At 38.0% G+C, this 26,189-nt stretch overlaps 1 protein-coding gene across 1 annotated transcript; it reads right to left on the minus strand.

Annotated features, from left to right (window-relative positions):
* Positions 1-18,294: 18,294 nt before the first annotated feature.
* LOC129240844 (gustatory receptor 5a for trehalose-like) lies at positions 18,295-25,736 on the minus strand. Its single transcript, XM_054876870.1, has 6 exons — positions 25,559-25,736; positions 25,251-25,445; positions 24,910-25,181; positions 22,917-23,071; positions 18,511-18,763; positions 18,295-18,421 (listed from the first exon to the last, which is right to left on the minus strand). The coding sequence occupies exons 1-6, from the start codon at positions 25,719-25,721 to the stop codon at positions 18,344-18,346; spliced, it is 1,116 nt and encodes a 371-aa protein (XP_054732845.1). The 5' UTR covers positions 25,722-25,736; the 3' UTR covers positions 18,295-18,343.
* Positions 25,737-26,189: the final 453 nt, after the last annotated feature.

The raw sequence follows: 26,189 nt of genomic DNA on the forward strand, positions 1-26,189 counted from the left end.
ACGTTGACTTCGCATTTTATTTTTCATGTTCGGAAACATAAAAAAGCATTAGTTGCCAAATCAGATCTGTAAGACGGATAATCTCTAATAATATATCTCGATCTTTTGAGCGTTCAAAATCTCCCTTTTGTAAACCGAACGCCAGAGCACGTAAAGAATGATTCGTATTCGGCGATTGGGTTTCCTTAATTCTGGCCAACAAATACCTTTCACTCACTTGTCTATTACTCAGAATTTACTGTTTTAAGTTTCTTATGACTAGAATTTCCGAAAAAATAGGTGAACATTTGCTTTGAAGTGCTTCTTCCGCGAACACGTTTTGTTAGATAAAGCTCGTTTTGGAAAACCCACAACGTCGATTTCTTTTTATTTCGGGCTCATATGCCGTAACGATGTGGTAGAAATATTTTGAGCCACCACGGCGGAATCTTGTCAGCATTGCTTTATATCAATCGCCACGCATTTTTTTTTGTTGGGTTCTGGTTCTTATAGTTGTATTGCTTGACGTAAGTCAAATTAAAAAGGAGAAATAATGGGGTCCTCCGCGGCAGCGCCCCATACCGCAGTAAGGCCACAGTTACTGTCGAAGGAGGCCTGGTGCTCGAGAGGGAAGATCGGTTAGTGATGCACATGTTTTAATTCCCTGCACTATTCAGCCCTCGGCACGATTCCCAGCACACCTTGACTTGGGAATTGGTTGCGTTGTAGTTCTCTCCTTGGTTCATTGACTCTTTGTAAGCCCTCACACCGCGGCAAGGTATACAATCGTCGAAAGGGTATATTTGGGCAAACGGCAAATTATGCTGTATTCAACGAGAACAAATCTTCTTTGCGAACAAATGACCATGCAATATTGAATGTATGCTGGTTCCACAAATGCAAGGATGCATCTACTTAGCGATATGTCACATGACGCTATTACGTTGTCAATTGATGCACAGCATCGACTGTTCCTGACGCAACATGATTGAACCATTTTTTAATCGTATAATTTTGCATTTTCCTCTAATTAATGGACTTTCGCAAAAAATTGAACAAATAGCTAAACTGCTTACTCGAATGCTTCATCGAAATGAAAGATGAAGTAAATATTCATCACTCATGATAAATCCCAATTGATGTAATTTTTAGTCTCAGTGCACTGGATATAGGCGCGGCAATGATTCAAGAAGCGAGCACAAGAAAATAACCAGCTCATGCAGGATTGAGAAAATCATGTTACGCAGCCGCAATGTGAGGTCTACAAACTATATTATATCTCTTACTTATTTTTTTTTTTTTCCTTGTTCACTCCTCTCGGGAGCATAGGGCCTAGACAAGATGTCTTGCGTTGATTTGGTTAATCTATTTGACTTCTGACAGGGTAGATGAATAGCCGGCCGCTACCAGTCCTAAATAGAGGAAATGCCCACCTGTCGTTGCTTAAGAACAACGCCTTCTTACTGCTTGGAGCGCCATCTGTGTTTCACATTTTTCGGTCACAAGGATCATACAGATGGTTGAGGACACCGCTAAATTTGGTGTGCCTGCGCTATTACCACGCCAGCAAGAGGAAGCGGGCAACCGCGCGATAATAGCGCAGACACACCTTCAAATCTTACTTACACACACCAATTCCCACTGTTGAGGGCAAGCGACTGATTAAAAAAACAATGGATTTGAAATAGTAAAGGGTTTTGTATATCTAAGACCCGTAATTATCCCTGAAGTGTTGAAATACAACCATGTATTGCTGTTGCCAAAATGAACAAACAACAAAAACAAATTATCTGTCTAATTATATCCAAATAACTTTGTAACGCAACAGCCTAAACGCCCGCTAAATCAAATAAAGCGGCAATTAAAATTATTAATATTAATTAGAGCTAAAGTTCTCAGCAATACTAAAAATCCTTTGTGGATTATCGAAGTCGCGTTAGTGTAGGCAGCAGAACGTTGAGTATGTGATTTTGTCATAAAAAAAAGATTAATAGAATAGCGAATTAAGAAGTAAACTCGTAGCTGCAGCCTTAATACTATTCACTGCTGGGCGAAGAGGAGGGGTGTTGTCTTTTTCGCCGTAAGAGATATTCGATGAAAAATAACGTGGGATTTCCTTTGGTGCCCTTTTGTTGTTAGTTGCTCTTGCACTGAATTAATCTCAGCACAAACCAGTTCAAAACGAAGATCTGCATGAGGATTAATGTGAAAACTGATTGATGGCATCAGATTTCTTCTTACAAAAACGTGAGCATACATATATATACACACAGAAGGAATCAATGTATATAAAAAGTTACACACAGTGAGATATTTTTGGATAATTTATGACCAGAAATAAAATTAATGGAGTATGATTTTTGAATTACAGCATCGAAAATAATATTTTTCTGTTAGAAAGAAGCACTGCACAGTGGCACTTACAAAGTAATATAAATTAATTTCTAAACTAGAAATGATGTTGAAGAAAATTGTTCAAAAAGTTTTTCTTTCTATTTATTACGTTGTTTTCATAACTTTATTGGAAATGGTCCAGCAAGCAGGTAACTGGGTGCCACATCAATTGAAGGGGAGGGATGTCGAGAGACGTTCGGTAACGAGTGAGATGTTTCATGAACGGCAGGAAAGAAAAGGCTTTCTGCATCGCATCGTCACTGGCGATGAAAAATAACCCCAAGCGTCGAATATGTTGGAGCCTGACAGGTGAACCAAGTCCATCGACAGCGAAAAAAATTGCATACTTCAAAGGTTATGTTGTGCATCTGTTCAGATTAGAAGGGTGCCATATATTATGAACTCTTTAAACCATCTGACACCATCACTGGCGATCGTTACCAACTGTATCTAAAGTGTTTGAGTCGAGCTCTCAAAGAGACGGTAGACGTGACAAATTGAATTTGTGGCATGACAACGCCAAGCCACACGTTGCTAAATCGGTCCAGAAATATTTAGAGGGACTGTATTGAGAAATCTTGCCCCACCCACCGTCTTCCCTAGACATGACACCGTGGGATTACCATCTGTTCCGATCAATGCAGTCAGCCCTTATTGGGGAGTGGTTCAGTTCTTACGAGAGCATTGCAAACTGGCTCAATGAATGAGCCAAGTCAAAAGAACTCGAAGTTTTCGTCAGACTAATCCGTATGCTGCCTCAAAGATGGAGTAAAGTTGTAGCTGTAATTCAAAAATCTTTTAAAAATTAAACTACTGCCAATCGGAACAAAGAGGATATATCAATGTGGTCAATAAAATAGGTGCGAAATAGAAATAGATAAGGTACAAAAAGAACTTTGTGATTTTATAAACAATACTGTTTTAATGATGGAAGTTTAATCAATGTCAATAATCAGTAATTAATTCTGTGTCCAACCCGGATGTCAATGACTTTTTAATTCGATTTGACACAAAATTGATAATCCCACGTCAGGTTTCTGTGGGAGTAGAATACCTTGATTTTTTGCCACAATCCTTTTTATTTTTGAATGTTTCCTTCCCGATTCGCTTCTATAAATCTCCCCTAAATTTTTCAATGGAGTTAGGTAGGGTGATGTTGCTGACAAAAGTTTAAACTGCTTATTAAAACTCACCGGAATATATATCGCTTCAACTTCAACAACACAAGCGACCTTTGTGGCCCATGTGAGATCTATTCAGATCAGCCAGATATACCTAACCTAACCTAGGTAGGGTAACTGGTTTGTTCAACACATAACTTGAACATTATTTTATAGAAACCATTCTCGTACTAACATTGAGGAGTCTTTTGGTTCATTATCTTTTATAAAAAGCTACCAAAGTGGCATATTCTCCTCAGCAATTGTAAATAAGTGTGCCCATTTTATTAGTTATGAGGTAAATAGCATACTCAAATCAATTGATCTCCGCTTGCAGAGCGGAAAGAAAGAAATTCATATTAATTATTAGTTATAAACTGAACTAAATAATTCGCTACTTACATTGCATTCAATATTTTTCATTTAATTAGTTAAAATGCAAGCGTTATCCGCAAAGTTCCCATTTTAGTGGCCACGCATGAAAATAACCGAGCCTGTGCCGCCAATATTACGGGTCTTTTAAATTCGCAACGGATGATTCCAAAACGTGGTTTTAACCCTTGGTTTGAACTCATAACCTCAGATCCCGATGAATGAGAACTGGGAGGACCTTGGGTCGATCCCAGAAGAGGCAAATAGTTCACCTACTATGCGAAAACAAATACTGGAATCGGTACGGAAATCTGTGGTCCAAACACGAAAAACTACGAGCCAATGGGCAAATAGCCCAGCGTCTTTCAGGCTTCAATCTCTGCGAGAATAAATAATGTGAGAAGCAACAAGCGTGCACACATAACTCCATACTCGGACAATCCATCTGCATTGAAAGCACCAACTTAACATTCTGTTGAATCGAAACGGGTGCTCTATCAACCTAAACAAGCTTAGTGCGACAAATAAAACTATATTTTTCTGGATTCCGGGTCACACTGAAATAAAATGTAATGAATTTGCTGATGAAGTGTGGTTGTTGTTGTTGTATCAGCATAAATATTCCCCATACATATACGGGGAGTATTGCTGAAGTGATAGTCCTTGGCCGGATATGAATCCGGGTCGTTCCGGTTACGTAGAACCGACTGTCGTGGGAACGACAAGGCGGGCTCGGCAGCAGATTTTCACGGTCCAGAACTATACTGTGATATCAAATAAGTAATTGGAAGAATACTCTAGGAATTAACCCTTGTAAAGTCGGAAGAGAAATCCGTTAAGCGAAAAAGCAAATAAGGATATTTACCTCCAATAGGGAACTCTTTAACACGTAAAGTGGGCATTAGGAAAATAGTAGGTTTTCTGAAGAGTCACTATTACTTATCATATCTCAAAAATTCATATTGGGAATGGGACAGAGTATAAACTGAGTGTAGAGTTTAGGCTCTGTATGCAGGATGATGCAACCACAGCGCATATCTTGTGTAACTGCATTACTTTGACAAAAATAAGACTGCACATCTTTCATCGAGATTAAATGGATCCTTACGAAATCAAGAATGCTCCTTTTGCAGATATTCTGAACTGAAATAATTCGACTTTCAGCCAAGCCTGAGCCGGGAACATCTAGGTTAAATAGAAGCTCATACTTCTAAAGCATGCATTACAAGCACAAAAGGTCCAAGTGTCGGTCATTGGGCACACTGTAGAACAAATATTATTATTGTTTATCCATTGGTCAATTCAGCTACAGTGGTCGCCGTTTAATTTTCCTGTAAGTAATTTGATAAAGTTTCATTTGATTTGAAATCGGTTTCGTTTGTTAAAAAAAAGTGCGTGTAGCGTAGTACACATAGCAGAAGTGAAACTTTCAAGGCAGACAAAGAAAGAGGTAGAGACCCGAGAGAGAATGAGAGAGAGAGAAAGAATATATATCTTAATAAATTCACAACATTTGGAGAGAATACAAATAGACAAAATTTACAAAAAAAAACATTCAGATTACGAGTACTATTCAAATAATCTCCCTAAGCTTAAGGATGTGCTTCTTTCTCACTCCCTTGTACACTAAGTGTTCACTTATACACACATACATACATAGTTATATACATATTTATATAAATTATACTAGTCCATTACTAAATCTATATAAGGTATAGCTCTCTCTTTCCTTTTCCTCTACGTTATATCTTTTTTCTCTCTCGCGGAACGAAAATGCCCAAAACGTTGCATGGCCTTGAAATTTTACTCTCCATTCTCGCTCGTCCATCGACGCCTAAGAAGTTTCACTTCAAAAATTTGGTATAACTTAATTAACCAATTATTCGCAAACTCCTTGGATGGTACAATCTTATCCTCCACATCTATTCTAGTAGGTGCTTGGAATTTATAACAATTTTCTGGAAAAAAAATGAATCAGCTCAAGGCGGATCCTTAATTCAATTTCTAGTGACACTGGCATAACATTACAGAAGACGCGAGTTTACAGAATACTAAGAAGAAGTCTTCAAAAAGTTAGGAACAACTTTAACCGCAGTAAACTGTTGTTGCGTTTCTAATTCCACCAAATCAACTGGCTTTGAGCTAAAAGCATTATGCCATTATAAAATTGCAATTGAAACTTTTTGAAAAAAGTAAAAATAAAAATTTCTATTTTTATCAAAATTACCTGCGGCAGAGTACAAAAAGTTGTGATTTTTTTTTTAATTTAAAATTTTTTTCTTTCTCATTAACTTTATTTTTATAGTTACTGTTACTACTCACTGTGTAACTACTACTACCCACTGTTTGGGTAGTAACCTAATACCTATAACAAACAACGCCTATTTATAATAGATTCGCATCTATAATTAAACTTCGGTTATCAGCATGGATTGAATATATTTATACATATAAACATATAAACCTATAAATTCACATGCGGTAGGGGAAGAAAGTCACATGAGTCACATAAGTGCAGTATGAGATTGGTACAGATACGAGTTTCGGCTCTCTGCCTTTCACCGTTTGAACACTTTTGTAGATATTTTCTAGACTTACTGGGACATGCATTGGCTTATGATGCTGAGTTGACAAATTTTGTTTGGATTCTAACGATTTATTAATATATTTTCACATTTCCTGTCAAAATTTATTTACCATAAAATAATGAGACGCGGAAAATGTCAGGTACCAAATTGATGGTCGGCATCACAAAAAGCATCCCAAAAACACACCCATTAATTTTAGTGGGCCATATTATATGTTCACATTGTACACATATATACATATGCATATAAAGGCACATACTTACAGTTATATTTATTTTGGCTGAGCGGAAGTTTGATCTTTTTATGAGCTAGCGGCATAATAGGGCGACAAATCTGCCAACCGCCAAATCGTTCGTGCATGTGAAAGCTCTGCTTTATTATTTCTCCCCAAGCATAAGTCAATAAATTATGATTCTGGTAGGTATAGAATGAAACGTATAAGTATATAAATACTAATACGAATATAAATCTCAACGAAAGGGAGAAGACATTTATATGCATGCGATTTTACCAACAGGCATCTATGATACTTATCGATAGTTGAATAAAAACTTGAAATTGGTATAAAGTGCTTGCAAAAATTTGTGCCTGCGTTCAAGCCTACAGGAAATTATATAAGTATGATACATTGACCATATAAACCTAAATTTTATTGTATGATTTATATTATGTATGAACGTGTGTAGATTATTAATTTCCTTACTTTTATGAACAGCTTGGTTTGAACCCATCAGCAGAAAAGTCCCAAGCCTAACACATAGATGGCACTAGTTTTATTGCATTCACCTCTTTTTCAGTTATCACTAACCTTAAAAAGACAGTTGCAGAATGCAGCGGACGTTCAAATGACGCGATAACACCAGAAAAAATCCACAAAATCATTTTGAATGATCAAAAAATGAAGTTGCGTGAGTTAGCTGATATTTTAAATATATTAAAAGAACGTGTTGGCTTTATATGGCATAAGCGTTCGACTATGAGAAAGCTCTGTTCAAAGAGGTTGCCGCGTTTGCTCACTTTTTTGTTTCATCAAGACAAGGCAGACTAAAAAAAAATCGTTGGTAAGAAATTTTGATCGCGTGAATGGTTTATCGCTGAAACTGAGGCCTATTTCGAGGCAAATCGTTCTACAAAAGAGGTATTGAAATGTTAGAGCGGCGTTGGAATGATTGCGTTGATGAAATTATGTTGATGAAAAAACGAGTTTTCTTTGTTAGGCCCGGGACTTTTCAGCCCATGTGTACAAGTAGATTCAGCATTCTGAACGTTTTATTTATATAACGGTATTTTTACTTTAACTAGCATTTTTAATTATAGCAGAAAAGAGCGTTGTGAGAGTTGACGGCCTGATCCAAAAGCAGTGGCTTATATTTCCATCTACTATATACCCAGTGAAAACCTTGTATACCCACTTTCAGGTCTATCGATTTGTTAGTAAATATCTGATAATCTATAGAAAGAGAAATAGAAATACAGTTATTATTATTATTCCCTATGTTTCCAAGGAGCAACAAAGGGCCACAACAAATCCCTTCCATTTAGATCTGTTCTGCGCCAGCCTCTTAGCTCTATACTAGGTTAAATTCACGGCGCGACTTCCCAAATACAACAATCATCTCCAAATGCTCAATGGCCTTCCTCGTCTACGGTTGTCTTGGAGTTTCTACTCAATAGCGGCTCTTGTTAATTGATCACATTCTCTACAAAGGACGGAGCCAATCCAATCCCGTTTTCTTCTGCAAATCTCAAAGAGTATTGGTGTTTACTGAGTTATTCTCCACGCATCAGCATTCGAGATTGTATTTAGCCAGCAGAACAGTGCATTTATATCGGTCACCGTTGCACTCCATGTCTTAAGGTATAGGGTAAAGATGAAGTGACATAGACCACCAGCCTTGTGTGTTGCTTTTGAGACTGATATTTTCAGACTGGACGTAGGTAGCAAATGTTGCTAGAACTTTCCTAATGTGATTTTTTGATATCATCGCGCAAGCCACCTGACACCGAGGTGATGCTGCCTAGATAGCAAATAGATTGCACTTTCTCTAGCTGGATACCACCGATCTCTTTGGTTTAAAACCAACCCAGCTTTAGCGGCGGACCCCTGCGCCCATTGGAGTTGTATTTCCATTTTGGAAAAAGTATACCATAGTAGGCAATTATGTATATCCGCGTAGTCGGGGTCAGCAAGCCAGCTCTGCAGGTCCCAGGAAATCCCACTGCCGGTTCTTGTAATGTTCTTCTTAACGACGTCAAAGTGGTTCTTAAAGAGCAATGGTAATGGTATGCACCCTTGGTGAACGCCTGCTAAAACATTCATCCTAACACCTGGGAGTTAATGATATGATCCTACCTTGGCGCGGGGTGCCACAACGTGCTCGATCAGCTTACACTCAAGAGCATTATGAGGTACAAAGTGTCGAAAGCTTTTTAAAAGTCGATAAAATCAATGTAAAGTGGGACTCTCCGTTCAAGGGGTTGTTCAACAATTACTTGGAGACTGTTTATGTTATCAATGCAATCCCTTCTTTGGGATTTTGATAAACACGCCTTTTTTCAGCTCATCAAAAATGTTACCAATATCCCAAAACATTTCGAAGGAATTGATCGCCAGCTCAACCTCCGAGATATGTGAACATTCTGATGGGATGTCACCTCATTTTTGATGCACTGCACAAACGCTGATTTTCTTGGTACTGTGTCCAAATGGAAAGCTGCTTTTCTGCTGGTGTAACAAGTTTGCCATCCGAGGCCTTTTTTTTGGCAATGAAGACATATTTTTGTTTTGCGTCATCCTTTTCATCGTTTTAAAAAGGTCCTGGAAGCGATTAGTTTCAGCAGCTGCTTCAGCTTCTCTAACAAGATTTTCTGTATATTTACGCTTATCACCCCCTGCGCTGCGATTTACCTCCCGATCAATTTATTTAGCGTTTCAAAGAGGCATCGACGCCATGTTCTGCTGGTGGCAATGAGATTGATTTGATTTTCTGTGATATTATTTGGTGATACCCATGTAACCTTGTGAATGTATTTATGAGGAAAAATGGTGCCCCCAATTACTAAATGGTTGCTAGAGCGTAAATCCGTGATAATTTCACCATTCTCAGTTATTCTTCCGGTTCCATGGTATCCCATTACATGCTATAGATTCCTGTTGTTTAATATTGATATTGATATTATTTTGTGTACATAATAGCACTTACACCCTTTTTGAGAGTTTCGCCGAACTCTTCCTCTTGGTGTGCGCATTGATGTTATCCCACAAATGGAGGAACCTAAAGTTTTAAGCGACTCCGAATGGCAGACATTTTTTATGAGAAATACACTTGGAGACTTACCATTGACTGCCGGGTGGCGACCGCTATTAGAAAAAATCATTTCATGCATGGGAATTTTACCCTACGCTTTTCCAAATGGTAGTCACTCACCAATCCATTCGGCTACGGCGACCGCGGCTATCACCTTTGCTAGGAGGCTGAAGTCCGCTGTGTTCGTTGGCGCAACGCACTGCATGCAGGTAGTATTTCAGGTGCGGATGTGCAACCTCGGCTTCTATTCTATTAGCGCTTTTTGTGATTGTTTTGAGAATAAGAAGTCAACTTCTCTCGCGCTGGGCTGATTATTGGGTTCCGCATTTTGCTCGCCTTCTTGTTTCGCAAAGACCTAGAAAGCTTTGTTCGTAATACAGGAATTTTTTTCATATTTTCGCCCGCCAAATGCGTTGGTTCCAAAGGCGTTCTAATATTCCATGTTCCCAAGCGTGTTCTTGATTCGATTTCCACATTTGATCTGTTTGATATTTTTGTTGCGGTTATTGTAATCCGGTTGTTTTAAGAGAAGTTCAGTTGCCTGGACGCCTACAGCATTGGCTCTGCGCAAGCTCTTAAGGTTAGAATGTCGATGATGGCACGCCAGAGTATCATTCGAACCTTGTATTCGCGTCACCAACCCCATTTGCTCATTTCAAGTTATATTAGTAGTTCTAAAAATCGTTTAGAAAGCGTTATTCAACCATTACGAACCTGATGGCTGTTAGTGTTCCTGTGTGAAAGTTAGGTTAGGTTGGCCTGGCTGGCTGAAAGCCATAACATAGACCTATTGATCCTTAATGGTACCAGAGAGAGCTTGACCCTTCCTTGTAGTAGGCTTCTTGTAATCAGACTGCGTTTTTTGCGAATCTAAGCTTCAAAGCTGTAACCCCGAGAGGCATTCTAAACTCTCATATTGTGAAGCTCCTAAGAATTTCATTCGTGTTCTAGCTAAAGCATGGCAAGAACATAGAAGGTTTCTAGAGTATTCCTCTCTTCTAGTTAGTTCTTGCAAAATCTGCAGCTATCATTGCTTGTAATTCCCATCTTATATGCGTGTGCTGCTAACAAATTGTGGCCTGTATGCTTACGATAGTTCTACTTTGCTTTTTAGACAGGGATACTACAGGGCCTAGCGTCTTTATCGGCTTTCTGTGTACACATGAGTTTTGCGGTTTTACAAGTGGTTAGATTATTCCACCTCCTGTCTATCCGTGTTTTCATGTCCGCAGCGATGTGTAACCGTCTGTCTGCGGCTAGTCTCTCTATGGCTTCTCTGGTCCTAAGAACCTTTTTAGATGAAATTTCAAATGAGTTTATTCTTCTGTGAAACTACATATTAATTTTTGTGATCCTGAGAAAGTTTCGTGTCTACGTTCATCAAGTTCTTCTCCTTTTCCTCAACTTGTGAAAACAAGAAACTCTTTCTATCGCCAAGTAAACTAAAGGGTGTTTTTTTAGAGGTTAGGTTTTCAAGTTGGCACTACTTTTTTCGTAGACGGTCTTTTTGACAGCTGTCACTTGATTTATGCTCAGTTTGGTTTGCCATTTCATAATGAATAGACTTACACCTGAACAACGTTTGCAAATCGTGCAAGATTATTACGAAAATAATGGTTCGCGCGACGCATCACAAGAAATTTTTGTTCAGCGATGAAGCTCACTTTTGGTTGAATGCGTATGTCAATGAGCAAAATTGTCGCATTTGGAGTGAACATAATCCACAAGCCATTGCTGAGACGCCGTTACATCCTCAAAAAGTCACTGTTTGGTGTGCTCTATGGGCAGAGGGAATCATTGGTCCATATTTCTTTAAAAATGAAGCCGGCCATAATGTTACAGTCAATGGAGAGCGCTATAGAGCCATGATTAATGACTTTTTCGTGCCTGAATTGGACGATGTTGATGTGGACGACCTTTGGTTCCAACAAGACGGCGCTACATGCCATACAGCCAACGCAACAATCGATTTATTGAAGGAAACTTTTGGTGAGCGCATTATCTCGCGCCGTGGACCTGTGGCGTGGCCTCCAAGATCGTGCGATATAACACCGCTGGACTATTTCTTGTGGGGCTATGTGAAGTCGCTTGTCTACGCAGATAAGCCCGACACGATTGACGTCTTAGAAGAGAATATTCGGCGCGTTATTGCTGACATACGGCCCCAATTGCGGGGAAAAGTGGTCGAAAATTGGGCCTCTCGGCTGGAATTTATTCGGGCCAGCCGCGGCGGCCACTTGCCCGAAATCATTTTTAAAACATAATGGCAAACCCTTATCTTTATAATAAAGCTAAATTCTTGGCCATAACATTAAATTATATACGTTTTATTTCATCTTGAAAACCTAACCTCTAAAAAAAACACCCTTTACAACCGATTTATTTCGCAAATTTCAATTTATAACTCAAAAAAAGTATCAAAACTTTCGCACATGAAAAAGTAATAAAGTCAAACATTGCCCTTTCCGAACCTACGACATATTTTAATTATGCGTTTTCAATATTGGGAATGCCCCCTGGTAAGCATTTTCTCTTTGCTTTAGGGCAGCCGACCACTGCTTACCATGAAAAAATTAAACCTTACCTAGTAAGTCCCAAATTAACTGAATAGCAGTAAAAAATCAAAGCTTTATTTTAGGTAAGAATAAAATTCCTATATTCCACCTATGTATACCTATATATGAACTTGTATATGCAACTCGCGAAAAAAATTTAACACCTGTACATTTTCACCATTTTTGACTATTTCTCCTTTTGCCTTGTTTAACAAATCATTACGTATGCATGCATGTAAATCCAAAACTCAAACTTTATACAAAAATTGGAAAAATTCTCATCAATATTTCACACTTTTAAATCAGAATTAAAAAAATTAACTGTGCATGCAGTTTTATAGGCCATTAAATTCCAGGAAGCTGTTTTTATGTAGAGAAAATAAGACAAACCGACAGTGAAAAAAATGATAAAAAATCAACCAAAATTGCCAAATTTATTACAATTTACTGTGCATCACCGGAGCATATAGAACTAGTCCCAGTGCTGCCCTTATTGTCGTTTTTCACTTACTCCCATCGACTTTCACGTTATTTCAATAGCTGCAATCCATCTAAAGTGCAATCAAGTTAAAAGAAGTTGGCCTCTGGATGCAATTTCTCAAGGGACATGGCCATATTTCTTTGAACCTCGTACAGTTCTTTCTATCCGCACAATGGAGTTTGAAGGTCGCGCCCTGGCAATCTTTCCAAGTAGCCAGGATTGGAACAAGGAAAAAATCTTTACCGAGGCTGTTACCTCTGTCTTCATTGACGGCCACAAGATGGAAACAAGAGTCCGAGCAGGGTTTTCTCTAAACCATCCAAATAAATTTATCTATTTTCTTAAAAATGTAGAGTTCTTTAGGCAGAAGTCTTTGCGATTCTACAGGCAACAAAATACTTAAGGAACGTAGAAGCGAAGAAGATAGTCACATTTTTCCGGTAGTCAAACTGCGATCAAGGCTTTGACAACGCCATAGTGTAGATCCAAATTCAGATCAACTTCTGCGAAGAAGAAATCAAATCATAGACACATAGAGGGAAATGAAATTGCTGATGAGCTTGCCAGGGAAGGGTTGACTGAATTGGTCTTAGAGATTTACCACCCAGTCATCGGCATCCCTTGACTGTTGTTAAAGGGAAATTGCACAACTTATTTCTCAGGAAAGCATAGATCAGATAAAGCTCCATTTCTTCGTGCGGTATTTCGAAAATCCTATGGTCACAGTAGAATAGGCGCAATACGCAGATACCCCTGAGGACTCCACCGCCACTCAATTTCCAAATTTGTAGATGTGCTTTCCGGTCATTGGACGATCGACACTCTCGCAGAAAAGCTGGGCTTACCGCTCAATTCCCATTGTAGAAGCTGTGGGGACATTTCAGAAAAGGAGACTATTGAGCAGACTGTACATATCCGTTTGGCGGCAAGATGATTTAGGTCACTGGATGATCCATTCTTCGATAGCCTGGGGCAGTGCTCCAATTTAAATCCCATCAACCTTCTCCATTACATCGACATCTACGGCCAGATATCTGCCATTAGGGTAGGGTATTATTTTTTTAATTCTGGTTAAATTTTTTTTAATTTTGATAAAAATCGGTCAAATTTTCATGAATTTTGTTTAAAGTTAGATTAATATGGGCTTTATTATAGAATGAACTTTGTTTCCATAAAACATTATTTAAATAAAAAAATAGATAGATAAATAATGAACTCTTATCAAAGGGATAAGAGCCATATTTTTTTTTTTCGCCCGCTCTGTATATATTTATAGTAAGTGAATGTAGTGCACATAGTAAGTGAACTTTAATACACTTTAACAGTATTTCCTATATTTTCTGATATTTTCTGTTCTCAGAGTGCGAAGCCCACCATAAAACTCATGCACATAAAAAAATGCAAAAAGTCGTGCTGAACTGGTTGCTAAGTTCACTAAAGTGATAGATACCGCAAATTGAAAAAGTTCGCCATATCGATGCAAAAATTCAAGTGGTAATTTAATGAATACAATCGGATTAGCATCGATATAAACAATTTCCATTTAATCTACTTTAGGTCACTCCAATGACCATAACAACATTTATCCGCATCTCGCCGAAAATGTTCCAAATTACTACTTTACCTCATCAGGCATTTAAAGCACGCACTGAGCACTGTTTGTGGCAACTTTTACTTGGTTGAAGAGTTGAAATGTTTTGTTTATTACTTTTTAATGCCTTTTCTGTTGCAGCTATAACATTTACATTTACTCGTTTACTGTACTGTTGCCGATTGTTGTGCAATACTTCAAATAAACTTTATGGAGTACAATGTACGCAGTGGCTTTATTTTATACTGTATCGGGTGCAACAAAAAACTCAATGCTTTAGGCTACAAATTTTGTGACCGATGGTACTTAGTTTCGGAATAAGTTCATAGCGCTTTTATATTTGCTTTTATTTTACAACGATTTGTTAGCTGTTTGGCAAAGGGTAAGCATTCATTCGATAGAACTCTTTTTGCTCTATAAAACGATGTTAACTGTATTTTTCAGACATTCGTTTTGAGTCTTAGAAATGGAATACCTACGAGACAAAAATCAACATTTTCGACACCTGCTCTTCTTTGCTTTTCATCAAAGTTAAAAAGCTGCCGAAGCTACCCGCGACATTTTTGACGTCTATGAAGAAAATGTCATAGGCGACTGTAGAGCACGGAAATAGTGTGCAATGTTCAAAAATGGTGACTTTGACGTCCATGATACGTCCCGCAGCGGAGAGCCTTTTGAATTTAATGAACGTCTCAAATCTCTTGCGGAGGAGAACGGTGGCCAAACCAGTCGTGAATTGGCGGAAAAAATGAATTGCCAACATAAACGATTCTCAATCACCTTCATTCAATGCGATTTACCGAAAAATTGGGAGCCTCGGTGCCTCAAGAGCTCAACGAAAAAAACAAAGAAAGTCGTCTTCAAATTGATTCTCAGGATATCGTCCGCCATCGAGCAACACGCAGTCATAAACAGCGGTTTTTGTACCGAATCGTTACAGCGGATGAGAAATGGTGCCTATACATCAATATGAAGCAAAGCAAGAATAGCTGGCTCCAGGAGATACACCAAAGCCGAGAGTTAAGACGAATCTCCATCAAAAGAGGATCATAGCATATGTTTGGTGAGACTGGGAGGGTAAGGTTGCATTGAGAATTGCACGAGAAAAATGCCTCGGTGAACAAGGAGCTCAACATTGCCCAGCTACACCACGTGGATGAGGCTATTTGACTGAAAAGATCTGATCAACATGGTTAAACCATACTTCTTCGCGGCACCGCCAGGCCCATGTTGCACAAGTCGTCAAAACCGCACTCCAAGAGATCGATTGGGAGGTCCTTCAGTATCCGCCGTATTCTCCATACCTTGCACCGATCGATTACCATCTTTTTCACTCCCTGTCAAACCATATGAAGGGCGTTACCTTCGATAACAAAGAGTTCCTTAAAAACTGGCTCAACAACTTCTTTCACACCAGACCGGGCGAGTTTTGGCGGAACGGCTTTAACAAATTGGTCGAAAGGTGGGAAGAGGTTTTAAAAAGCAACGGGGAATACATAATTGATTTATAACTTAATATTTTTAAAAAATTATTGTTTTTAGTTTAAATAAAAGTCTTCGGCAAAAACAATAAGTGTACGCGTGACTACCATTCGGAAGTGCGTAGGTTTGAATCTCTGGGCACGAAACACCAACGTGATAGGAAACGTTTTTCTCATAGCGCTTTCTTGTTGCCCCTCGGTAAGCAATGACAAACCGTCAAGTGAATTTCCGCCATGAAAAAATTCTTCACAGAAAACCATTTGCCCGGCGGAGACGGCTTAAAAGTGTAGGTCCCATTTGTGAAACGATAACAAGACGCACGGCGCAAATAGGAGGACGTGCTTGGCCAATTACCCAAAAAGGTTGGAAGGGCCAATTATATATATGTACGTACATTTATGCCACTGCTCCGTGCTGCTCCAACCAACTCCCCAATAGTCCTTAATCTGTCCCCTCTCTTATGTTACGTAACCAAAACATTTCTTTCCTTTCCACTCCCAGTTTGCCTTCGATTTTATTTTGCACAATCAGTTGCAAAAACTTATATATAGGACCAGACATAATAGGACCAAAATATGCGCTTTTGCTGCGTAAAAGCTCTTTATCTTTTCTAGATTTAATTAAGACTTCTTTGTAAGTAACTTTGTCTGTCCCCGATATTTCCATCATCCGCCGATAGCATCACATCTCAAATGCCTATAATTTGTTCATACTCGTAACCTTTAGTGTCCACGCCTCCACACCGTACAACAAAATAGACCAAACGTAACATTTAAGGTACCGAAGACGTAATTTCATCTTCAACTTTTCTGCAATTGAAGAAAACTTCCCTCGTTGCTTCAATCCGATAGCAAATTGCTCTTTCATTTCTCCATCTTTCGCTAAGATGGATCGGATTGTCATATACATAAATTTTTGAGTGATTTGTTGAGAGTTCTTTGAAACAACCATGAATTTGGTTTTTTGGGTATTAATACTTAGGCTGTATTGCAGACTTTTTTCGCTGACTGCTTTAACAAGATATTGCAGGTCATTAATTTCTTCAGTCAATATTTTGGTGCTATCGGCAAATCGTATGCTATTTATTATTGCGACGTTGACTTTTTTACTCCTGAGTTGACTCATGCCAAAGCTTCTTCAAATATATATTCCGAGTATAAATTGAAGCGCATTGCTGATAAAACACATCCTTGCCGAACTCCTCTCTTGATTGCAGCATCACTCGCCACATCATTTTATAGTCCCACGCTCACAGTTTGGCCCCAATACTAGTTGCAAATGCACCTTATTCATCAATGTTTGTTGTGCAGCTTCGTATCAAAGTCCCTTTCATAATCAATAAAGCATATATGGTGCAAATATCTTTCTGGACGTCTTTACAATTTTGTACTAGGGCTTGAAGGCTGAACAACACTTAGCGCGTTCCCATAACTTTTTTGTACGACCCATTGATGGTCTAGATTTAGTAAATAAACGGTTGTGAAGGATCTTAAGAAACATTTTGAAGCCATAACTCATTAAACTAATGAGGCGATAATCGACGCATTTATTAGGACTGGTATATATTTTATAGTGGTATACAATGGAAGAAATCGAGTCTGGAAGGCGACTGACGTTTGGTGTGTTTTGAAAGTTAGACCTTCGCCACATCTTATTTTAAACGAGCTACGACGTATAAAAATCGCAAGTAACATATTTTTTATTTTATTTTACTTTTCGCGTATTTTCGAATACTTTAGAAGGCGTGGTGAAGCACAACTCTCTTCAATGGAGAGCATCCAAAAGACAAAAACCACCCAGCAGTGGCTAAAAAGCAATATTCCTGGTTTCATAGCCGCAGAAGATTGACCGTTTGTAAGTCCAGATCAGAATCCATTGGACTGCAGTTTGTGGTCGGAATTGGGGAACATGGCCTGTCGAAGACCTCACAGAAATTCGGAGAGTCTCAAAAATCTTTAGCGACGTCAATATCCATTGAAAATTGATTATTTGAAAACATCTTTACATCCCAAATATGATAGTATTTATATTATCGCTGGCTCAGAAGTGAAGCCTGTAGATTATCTGGAAAAATATCTACTAAGTTATTTACCCAGCGCTCGTTTAGCTGCCTCAAAAGCCACCTATGCAAAAGCAGACTACAAATAACCAAAGTTCACTTTGATAACCAGTTATGATAGTTGTATACTCGTATGTATGTATGTAGGTCTAAGAAAATCCCGTTATCTGTATGTTTCAATCGTCCTCATCCTCTCGACAATATATTTGTGAAATTTATGTTATCTGTGATATTATTAAATATCATATTCATATTCATATTGTTTCAATATCACAAAATCGAATTAAACTAAAAAGCAAAGCAATATTATTCCGCAATTGTATGTTTAAAAATATCCAAAGCCAGAAGTTATATAAAATATACCAAGTCAAAAGTTAATTGCAGTTCCATAAATTTTGGTCTTCGTGAAATTGTATAAGCACCAGTTCATAGGTTACGATTGTGCCAGCGACCTGAAAAAATATACATACATGGTATACTCGTATATATTATATTAGTTTATGAATATTTTTGTGTATTTAAAGTAAAGCCAGGCTCTTACAGTCAACATAAGCCCACGTGTAATATTGAAGTACTGCAGCCCAGTCAGTGCCACCTTATCCATGGATATCTCATGCGCAAGGCGATCGACTTCAGCGCAGTAACCTTCTTTGGGCACTTGTTTGATAATTACTAGTGGTTCACGCGAACGATCATTAACCTCGGAGAGATACAGTGAGACGGCCAAAGTGCGTCCCAAAAGAAAACTAAGTGAGGCATAAAAGTAGACCAAATGGGCAGTAGATGGCATTGTGCTGAGGGGAAAAAACAAGTAAAATGGTTAATAACATTAGCCGTATCACATTCAGAAAATATCACACAAACTTGATTGTATACGTTTGAAGAGCTTAGAACTCTTCTTTAGCGGTGGATGTTCAACTTTCTCGAATTCATACTTAAGATGCGTTAAATAGCTATTCCAAAGTACAAATTTGCAGATACTTTTCGTAATAGCAAAACTCTTTGGACGTACTTGCGAGCTTTACAAACTACATTTAACTGGGTTGCCAAAACAAAAATACTTTAAATGAGAGAATTTCCTACATTTTTTGTAAAGTCATTGTGTACACGCCTCTGTCTATAATTAAGATCAACACAACGCAGATAGTGTAAGAGGCATTGTAAGACATTAAAATAGCTATTAATCAGGCTGGAAATAATTGTATCCATATATCGTAAAACCGTTTCGCATATACACAAAGCCGAATGGATTTGTGAGTGACTACCATTCGGAATTCAGAGAGAACGTAGGTTCGAAGCTCGGTAAAACACCAAAATGAAAACATCATTTTTCTAATAGCGGTCGCCCCTCGGCAGCAATGGCGAACCTCCGAGTGTATTTCTGCCATAACAAAGCTCCTCATTTTCTCCCTTCATTTGTGGAACAAAATCAAGACGAACGCCAGAAATAGGAGGAGAAGCTCAGCCAAACACCCAAAAAGGGTGTACGCGCCAATTATAGGTATATATAAAGGTTTACTGATAATGCAATTCATTTTTCAATATCACTAAATTTTCAGTGGAACGTGAAGAAAGTAATGGCAGTCTTCCATAAGTTCAAATACATACATCAGCTCTCGAATTCGATGAGGAGTCCACAGATATTCGATTAAAAGAAACCAACCTGTAAAATTTTTTTTAAATAAATTCTATTTTTTAGAAGAAAATTAATATTATATATATGTAATATACATAGTATACTACCGTGGCGGACCTATAGCAACTGAAGTGATTTTGTACTTGAATGACGATGGCAGAGCATTGATGGTTTGCGCCGCTTTCCTATTATAAACAAAATTAAAGAAGAAAGACGCTTTCCTTTGACGAAATAGCCAATCGAGCGGCAAGGCAAAATCTCAGTAACGGTAATTTTGAAAAATTGGTTTTAGAAAAAAGCAAATAAGAATCAATTATATTATATTTTGCTATTCTTAGTACGGTATAATTAGAGAGTTGTACTGAAAATTATCGTTTACATATTTTGAAAGCATTTCCTTATACTGCTTCAGCTCATAAATGTAATCTTACTAATGATCGTTTAAGATTTTCGCACTCACTAAATATTTAGTGTCAGCGCAATGTTTTAGAGTTAATGCAATTTTTTTTATTGAAAATGAAATTCGTGTTTTTAGTAAAAAAAACTTTTTACTACTACTGAGGAAGTAGTGGTAGTGATTGCATTTATTTTTTAGTTCATTTTACCCAATCCTGTAATGTAGACTATTTTTCTTTATTCTTTTGCGTTTTCATTGATTTTGGTATAAAAGAATAGCTCGTTGTCTAGTAAAAACCACATAAAACGATTTTTCAAATTTTCTACACAAATTGGCAAAATTCCACAAAATTTTCATAACATTTCCACAGCTTTTAATTAAAATTTACTGAACGATTTTTTTAGGTAGCTTCGAAATTCCTTCGATCAAGTGTAGTCACCTTAAAAATAGTAAATGACTGCCTGCACTTCTGGATTTAGTATATGACAATGAGGTGTAATTTAATAAAATTGTAAAAGTGCAAAAAATTTAAATGAACCCCTCAAATGTGGTCAAATGTTGGTTTGCTATCGCTTTGTCGTTGCGCGCATATTTTTTTATATAAAAATTTTTAGCTCTGAAAAAAAAATTCTTTTTTGGATTGTCGACCAGAAAAAATCAATATTTTTTTAATTTTAAATTTTTCATTCAAAGTAAATTAATACTTTTTTCTCTCAGAAATAAAAATTAGTTTTTGAGTTTAATTTTTTTTGTTTGGGATCAAAAACTTAAAAACCCTAACGGGCGACACCCAGACGACTTAGCTTTTGTATGAACATATTTAAGTGTATGTATAGTATATGTATATTTATATGTATACGTATAAATAATTAGCTCTTACAACCTTTCTGAGTGTTTGGCATCCCTCCTCCTCCTGCTTTTGGTGTGCGTTTTGCTGTTTTCCCCCAAATTGAACGGCCTGCCTCCGAACGGCAAATGATTTTTTATGAGGAGCTTTTTGATGGCAGGAATACACTCGGAAGTTTGCCATTGTCTACTGAGGGGCGACCGCTATTGCAAGAAAAGTTTCACTACCCTTTCGTGTTTCATTCATCAAATCCGGGCAATACCGAGCGCTACACACCCATCAAACCAGTCGACTACGGCGGCATAGTGATAGGAAATTCACCAACATACAAAGTTTTCGCCGGTCGAATAAATGTGAACCTAAGTAGGTCGCTTTGTTATAGAAGGGTTTGCTTTCACCGAAAAGTTTTTTATTATTAAAATCCTTAAGGGTTTACTCATAGCAGTCAGACTACAAAAACTATTTTCGCCGCTTATCATATTTTTAAAATTAAATTAAAAATATGTATATATATAATTGGCGCGTACACCCTTTTTGGGTGTTTGGCCGAGCTCCTCCTCGTATTTGTGGTGTGCGTCTTGATGTTGTTCCACAAATGGAGGGACCTACAATTTTAAGCCAACTCCGAACGGCAGATATTTTTATGAGGAGCTTTTTCATGGCAGAAATACACTCGGAGGTTTGCCATTGCCTGCCAAGGGGCAACCGCTATTAGAAAAATGTTTTTCTTCATTTTGGTGTTTCACCGAGATTCGAACCGACGTTCTCTCTGTGAATTCCGAATGGTAGTCACGCACCAACCCATTCGGCTACGGCGGCCGCCAGTAAATTAACTATAACCTCAAATTTTATAATTACTTATACACAATTAAATAAATTTAAATAAAAAATACAAATAGAAAGCCTCGTACTTTTGCTAGTTTAAAGAATGAAACTGAACACTTTCTCAAAACAACAGAACGAAAGAAGTGGCAGAGATATTTCTTGAGTTTCCTAAAGTCGAAAGTTAAAAACCTTAAAAAATAAGAAATACACATTTTTTTTGGGAAGGGCAATGTGTTTAATTAGCTGCGGAGTATGTAGTCATCCTGATGACAAGGAAGTTTTCCTCGGCTCATGCAATCAACGTAAAGAGATTTATCAGAGTGGGCGACCTCAAACGGTCTAATGGTTAGCCCATCCAAGAGCGAATTAGTTTTGTTCACTAAAAGATATAAAATACCGAGTTTTCTGTTACCGTTTATTGATGTCAAAGCTTTCTTGGAAAAGGAATACCGAGGAAAGCATGGAGAAAGTTTTTAATGCCCTCTTCCTCTGTAAGAGAGCTCTCGTGTGGTGGGAGGCGGTGCAGACACAATCCTACCTAAAGAATCTCATAAATGTCCAATGTGCTTGTGTAGGAAAAACAGGGGCGCTTCGATCGATCCCGCTGGCCTCACTGGAAGTGCGAATTCCACGCATTGTTGCATATGTTAAAGGGGTACCGACCAAATCTGCGTCAAGGATCAGTACAGCAGGTATGCTAAAAGAAAACACGCATGGGCATGCATCAGTTCTACTATCTGTGGAACACTTGCAAGATGCATCGAAAACAGATTATCTGGTTGCCAAGATAGATCTGAAAAAAGACTGTAAAATAAGAACGCCCGACAGAAAGAATTGGCAAACCAAAGTCATATCAGATGTTAGTGGTCACCATATTTATACTGACGGATCAAAGATGGACAATGGCACTGGATCGGGAGTGTGCTCAGAACAATTATCCTTAAATTGTTCTTTTAGATGGCCAAAACCGAAGTAGCGTCTTCCAAATATCTTCGCGATTATTTCTTTGTCTCAATGGAGAGACCAGTTACCTTCTTAAAAAGATCTAAATGGTTTAAGCAACATACACTTTCTAATTTTTTAAGTGAGATTTTTTCGGAACTGAACATGAACTAATTATAAGTTTTCATATTTTCTAGATCAGGCAACTTTTTCTTTACAACTCGAAAAAGGTAAAAAAAAAGTTCCCGCACTTTAATTCCAACGCGTATTTTTTGCCTATAGATGTTAAATGTTACCTACTTCATGCTCTTGAGCAGCTGTATGCACACGAAGTAAAGATTATTAGCAAATGAAAGCATAATTATGCCGGATACAGCAGCATCGACTTGCTCGATTAGATCACAAATTAGACGATATTGCAGACGTGTTCGTGTCCAATAGGATTCTGGCATTATCTGAAGTGAAAAAGTGAAAATAATATTCAATGCTCCAAGAAAACTACGCTTTCGTTTAAATCTTTCGAACGCCTTTAATGTGTAGCTTATTTTTACCAAGAACTTAACTGATCATGAGCTTAATAGCCATTTATTCGTGTTTCAGATTTACTGCCAATAGACGGCTACCAGGGATTTTTAAGTTTTACAGATCTATTCTGCACTGGTAGCAATATTTTAAAAAATTTATTTATACTGAGTATTAAAATTTAAGCCTGTCAGTTATGTTACCTTCTTACATGCACACAAATAGTGCAGTTGTTGTGAACAGTTTTCTATGTAATCTTCAGTTCCTGGGCAACGGAATGCTTGAGTGCTCGCAACATTTCGACAACTGGCGTAACATAATGAGATCGTTAAAATTAACTCTTTGCTATTTCATTCGATAGTGTTTTGATCCATAAATAACAGAATTTTTTTTAGCCGCATGTCCTGACAATACACCTTGGTAGTAGGGATACTGAAGAATATATTAAATTTTATTCTGTTTTACTTTGGTTTTGGAACGCTATAACACACAGCGATAACACCAATAACACAACTGTCAACAAACCTTTTTGGAAACATAATATCACCTTTGTAGTCTAGCGGTCTCGGTAGTCTAGCGTAAGTGCACTAGCCTGTCATCCCAGAGGTTGTGGGTTCGAATCCCACATGGTCCTCGAACGTTTCCAAATTTACCTACTTTCGCTCTTTCTAAAAGCAAAACCAATCTTATTCCTCAACCTCATAACTTATCCTTCCCATCCTTACTTCCGCACAAAAGTCAGCGAATTACTTGCATTGTGGCTGCTAAAACAAGCAAAAACCAAAAGAAAAACACAGAGTTACTCAATGCATCAGTGCCGCCAGCAAGAGAAAGCGGGAAATCGCGATAATAGCGCAACCAGACCAAATTTAGCTAAGTTCTCAACCATCTCTACAATCCTTCTACCAGAAAAATGTGAAACACAGATGGCGCTCCAAGCAATAAGAAGGCGTTGCTCCTAAGCAACGACACGTGGACATTCCCATTATTTAGGACTGATAGCGGCAGGCTAATCCCCTACCCTGTCAGAAATCAAAATATATTAACGAAACCAACACAAGACTGAGCTTTGTCGAGGCCCTACGCTCCCGAGAGGAGTGAATAAGGAAAAAAAAATATCACCTTTGTATCCTATAGTATGGCGCAGAAGCTTGGATAATAACAGCATCCGATGAGGCTTCTCTTGAGGTTGGTGACGGCGAGCATCGCAGACGATGAAACAGTGAACTGTATGAGGCTTACGACTTTAGCACAGCGAATACAGATCCAGCGGCTACGTTGGCTGGGTCATGTCGTTCGAATGGATACAAACGCTTCGACTCTGAAAGTATTCGATGCGGTACCAGCAGGTGGTAGCAGGGAAAGAGGAAAGCCTCCTCTGCATTGGAAAGATCAAGTGGAGAAGAACTTGGTTCCACTTGGTGTTTCCAATTGGTGGGGATTAGTATGAGAAAGAAACGACTGACGGGCTTTGTAAAAACTCGACCAAAATCGTGTAAGCGACTATCACGCCAATCAAGAAAAAGTTATTTATATCATCTTTAAACCGCTTTATAGAGTGATCCGATGCAGTTTATTTATCGCAAGACATTGCTTACTAAAGATAAATAGTGGAAAAGTTTCAGAACTATCACTTTTTCGCCTAATATTTAATACGATTAATGGCAATTAAGTTCATGGAAGTTTGGATATTAAATGCAATGTTTGACTACAGTAAAGGCTAACATAGCTGTAGATATGTTATTATTTAGATACTCAAAAATCATATTACCTGCCCTTTTACAAGATACAAACTGCGTTGCACCTGTCCGAACAAAGACGATAGCCCGATGCCTATAATCATCAGGAACACATCCATATAACTCCAGCCGAAAGTCATGAGAACATTTAAAATTTTTCCAAACCACGCCAGCCAAGTTGAATACGTGAAAACGAAAAATATTTGTGGAAGAACCACCATGAAATACGATTCGATAGGATCGCCACGTGAAGGACAATAATTGGCAAAGTGAATAGCTGAAATGGTACTTAAGAGATGTTCAGCTGAAATTGAAAAAATCGACAGTAATTAATACAAATAAGAATTTCTAGCAAATTTAGCCAGCCACTTACTAAGCGACAGTGCAATCAGTACAAAAGTCACCTTATGGACGCGTACCGATAATGCCTCACGCTTGCGCCAGGTCTGATGGGGTGGCAGTTGTTGCTCCACACGCTGCCACTTTCGCATTAAGTGCGGCCATTTGGCGGCTAAGCGGAGAAAGCCAATTGAAGCCACAAATATATTTGCATGAAATATTAAGGGCTCTAAATATTTATTTGAAAAGGAAAAAATTAGAAAAAGTAAAGAGAAAGGCACAGAGCAAAAGAAATTGACATTAACCTACAAAACTTATTAGTAACTGTAAACTTCCACTAACCGATGTTCCGCACATCCAGTACACCTTTTACAATCATATTTAAGGTCAACCCGGTATCTGCGATGGTTACCAACATATACAACAGGCAATACCAAGTGCGAAAGCTCTTCCAGCGGAAGGATAATCCTCTCGGCGTGTCAGCTAGAATGCCGCGCACCGGCATTAGGCAGAAGCATTGAGCAATGACGAGCACTGAAATTAGAAAAATATATGATGCATGTGCATATGAGTATGTGCATGCTAAAGTAATTTTTCGCTTTTAAATCAAAATTTTTACACAAATGACGGCATACCGACAATGCTTTTTGAGTTACGACGCTGCCAGATAGGCGAATGAGCAATGAAGTGTGCCTATATTTGTGTCCCTCGAAAACTGGTTAATTTTATGTTTTTTTACTAATATGTTTAAAACTGTGAAACCTTTTGCGTATATGAAAAGGCAATAAATGTGATAATTTGAGTAACATGCGAAAACAATTTATAACTTTCAATATTTAATTTCGTAATGGCCGCTGTGCCAACGCATATAACCGAGACTGTCTCAAATAATAATTGTTGACAATAAAGAAAAAATACTGAAAAGATTTATTATGAAAGTGGCAATAAAATTTTAGAAAAAATATGTGTATAA

The sequence above is a fragment of the Anastrepha obliqua genome, chromosome 3 (assembly GCF_027943255.1).
Source record: "Anastrepha obliqua isolate idAnaObli1 chromosome 3, idAnaObli1_1.0, whole genome shotgun sequence".
NCBI classification, from domain to species: Eukaryota; Metazoa; Arthropoda; class Insecta; order Diptera; family Tephritidae; genus Anastrepha; species Anastrepha obliqua.

Excerpts from the sequence above, each read along its gene's own strand:
- LOC129240844 (XM_054876870.1), bottom strand. The coding sequence starts at position 25,721 with ATGCCGGTGCGCGGCATTCTAGCTGACACGCCGAGAGGATTATCCTTC. Across the intron at positions 23,072-24,909 it reads TGTATCTTGTAAAAGGGCAG|ATAATGCCAGAATCCTATTG; the intron begins GTAATATGATTT and ends TTTTCACTTCAG. Across the intron at positions 18,422-18,510 it reads CACGTGGGCTTATGTTGACT|GTCGCTGGCACAATCGTAAC; the intron begins GTAAGAGCCTGG and ends ATATTTTTTCAG.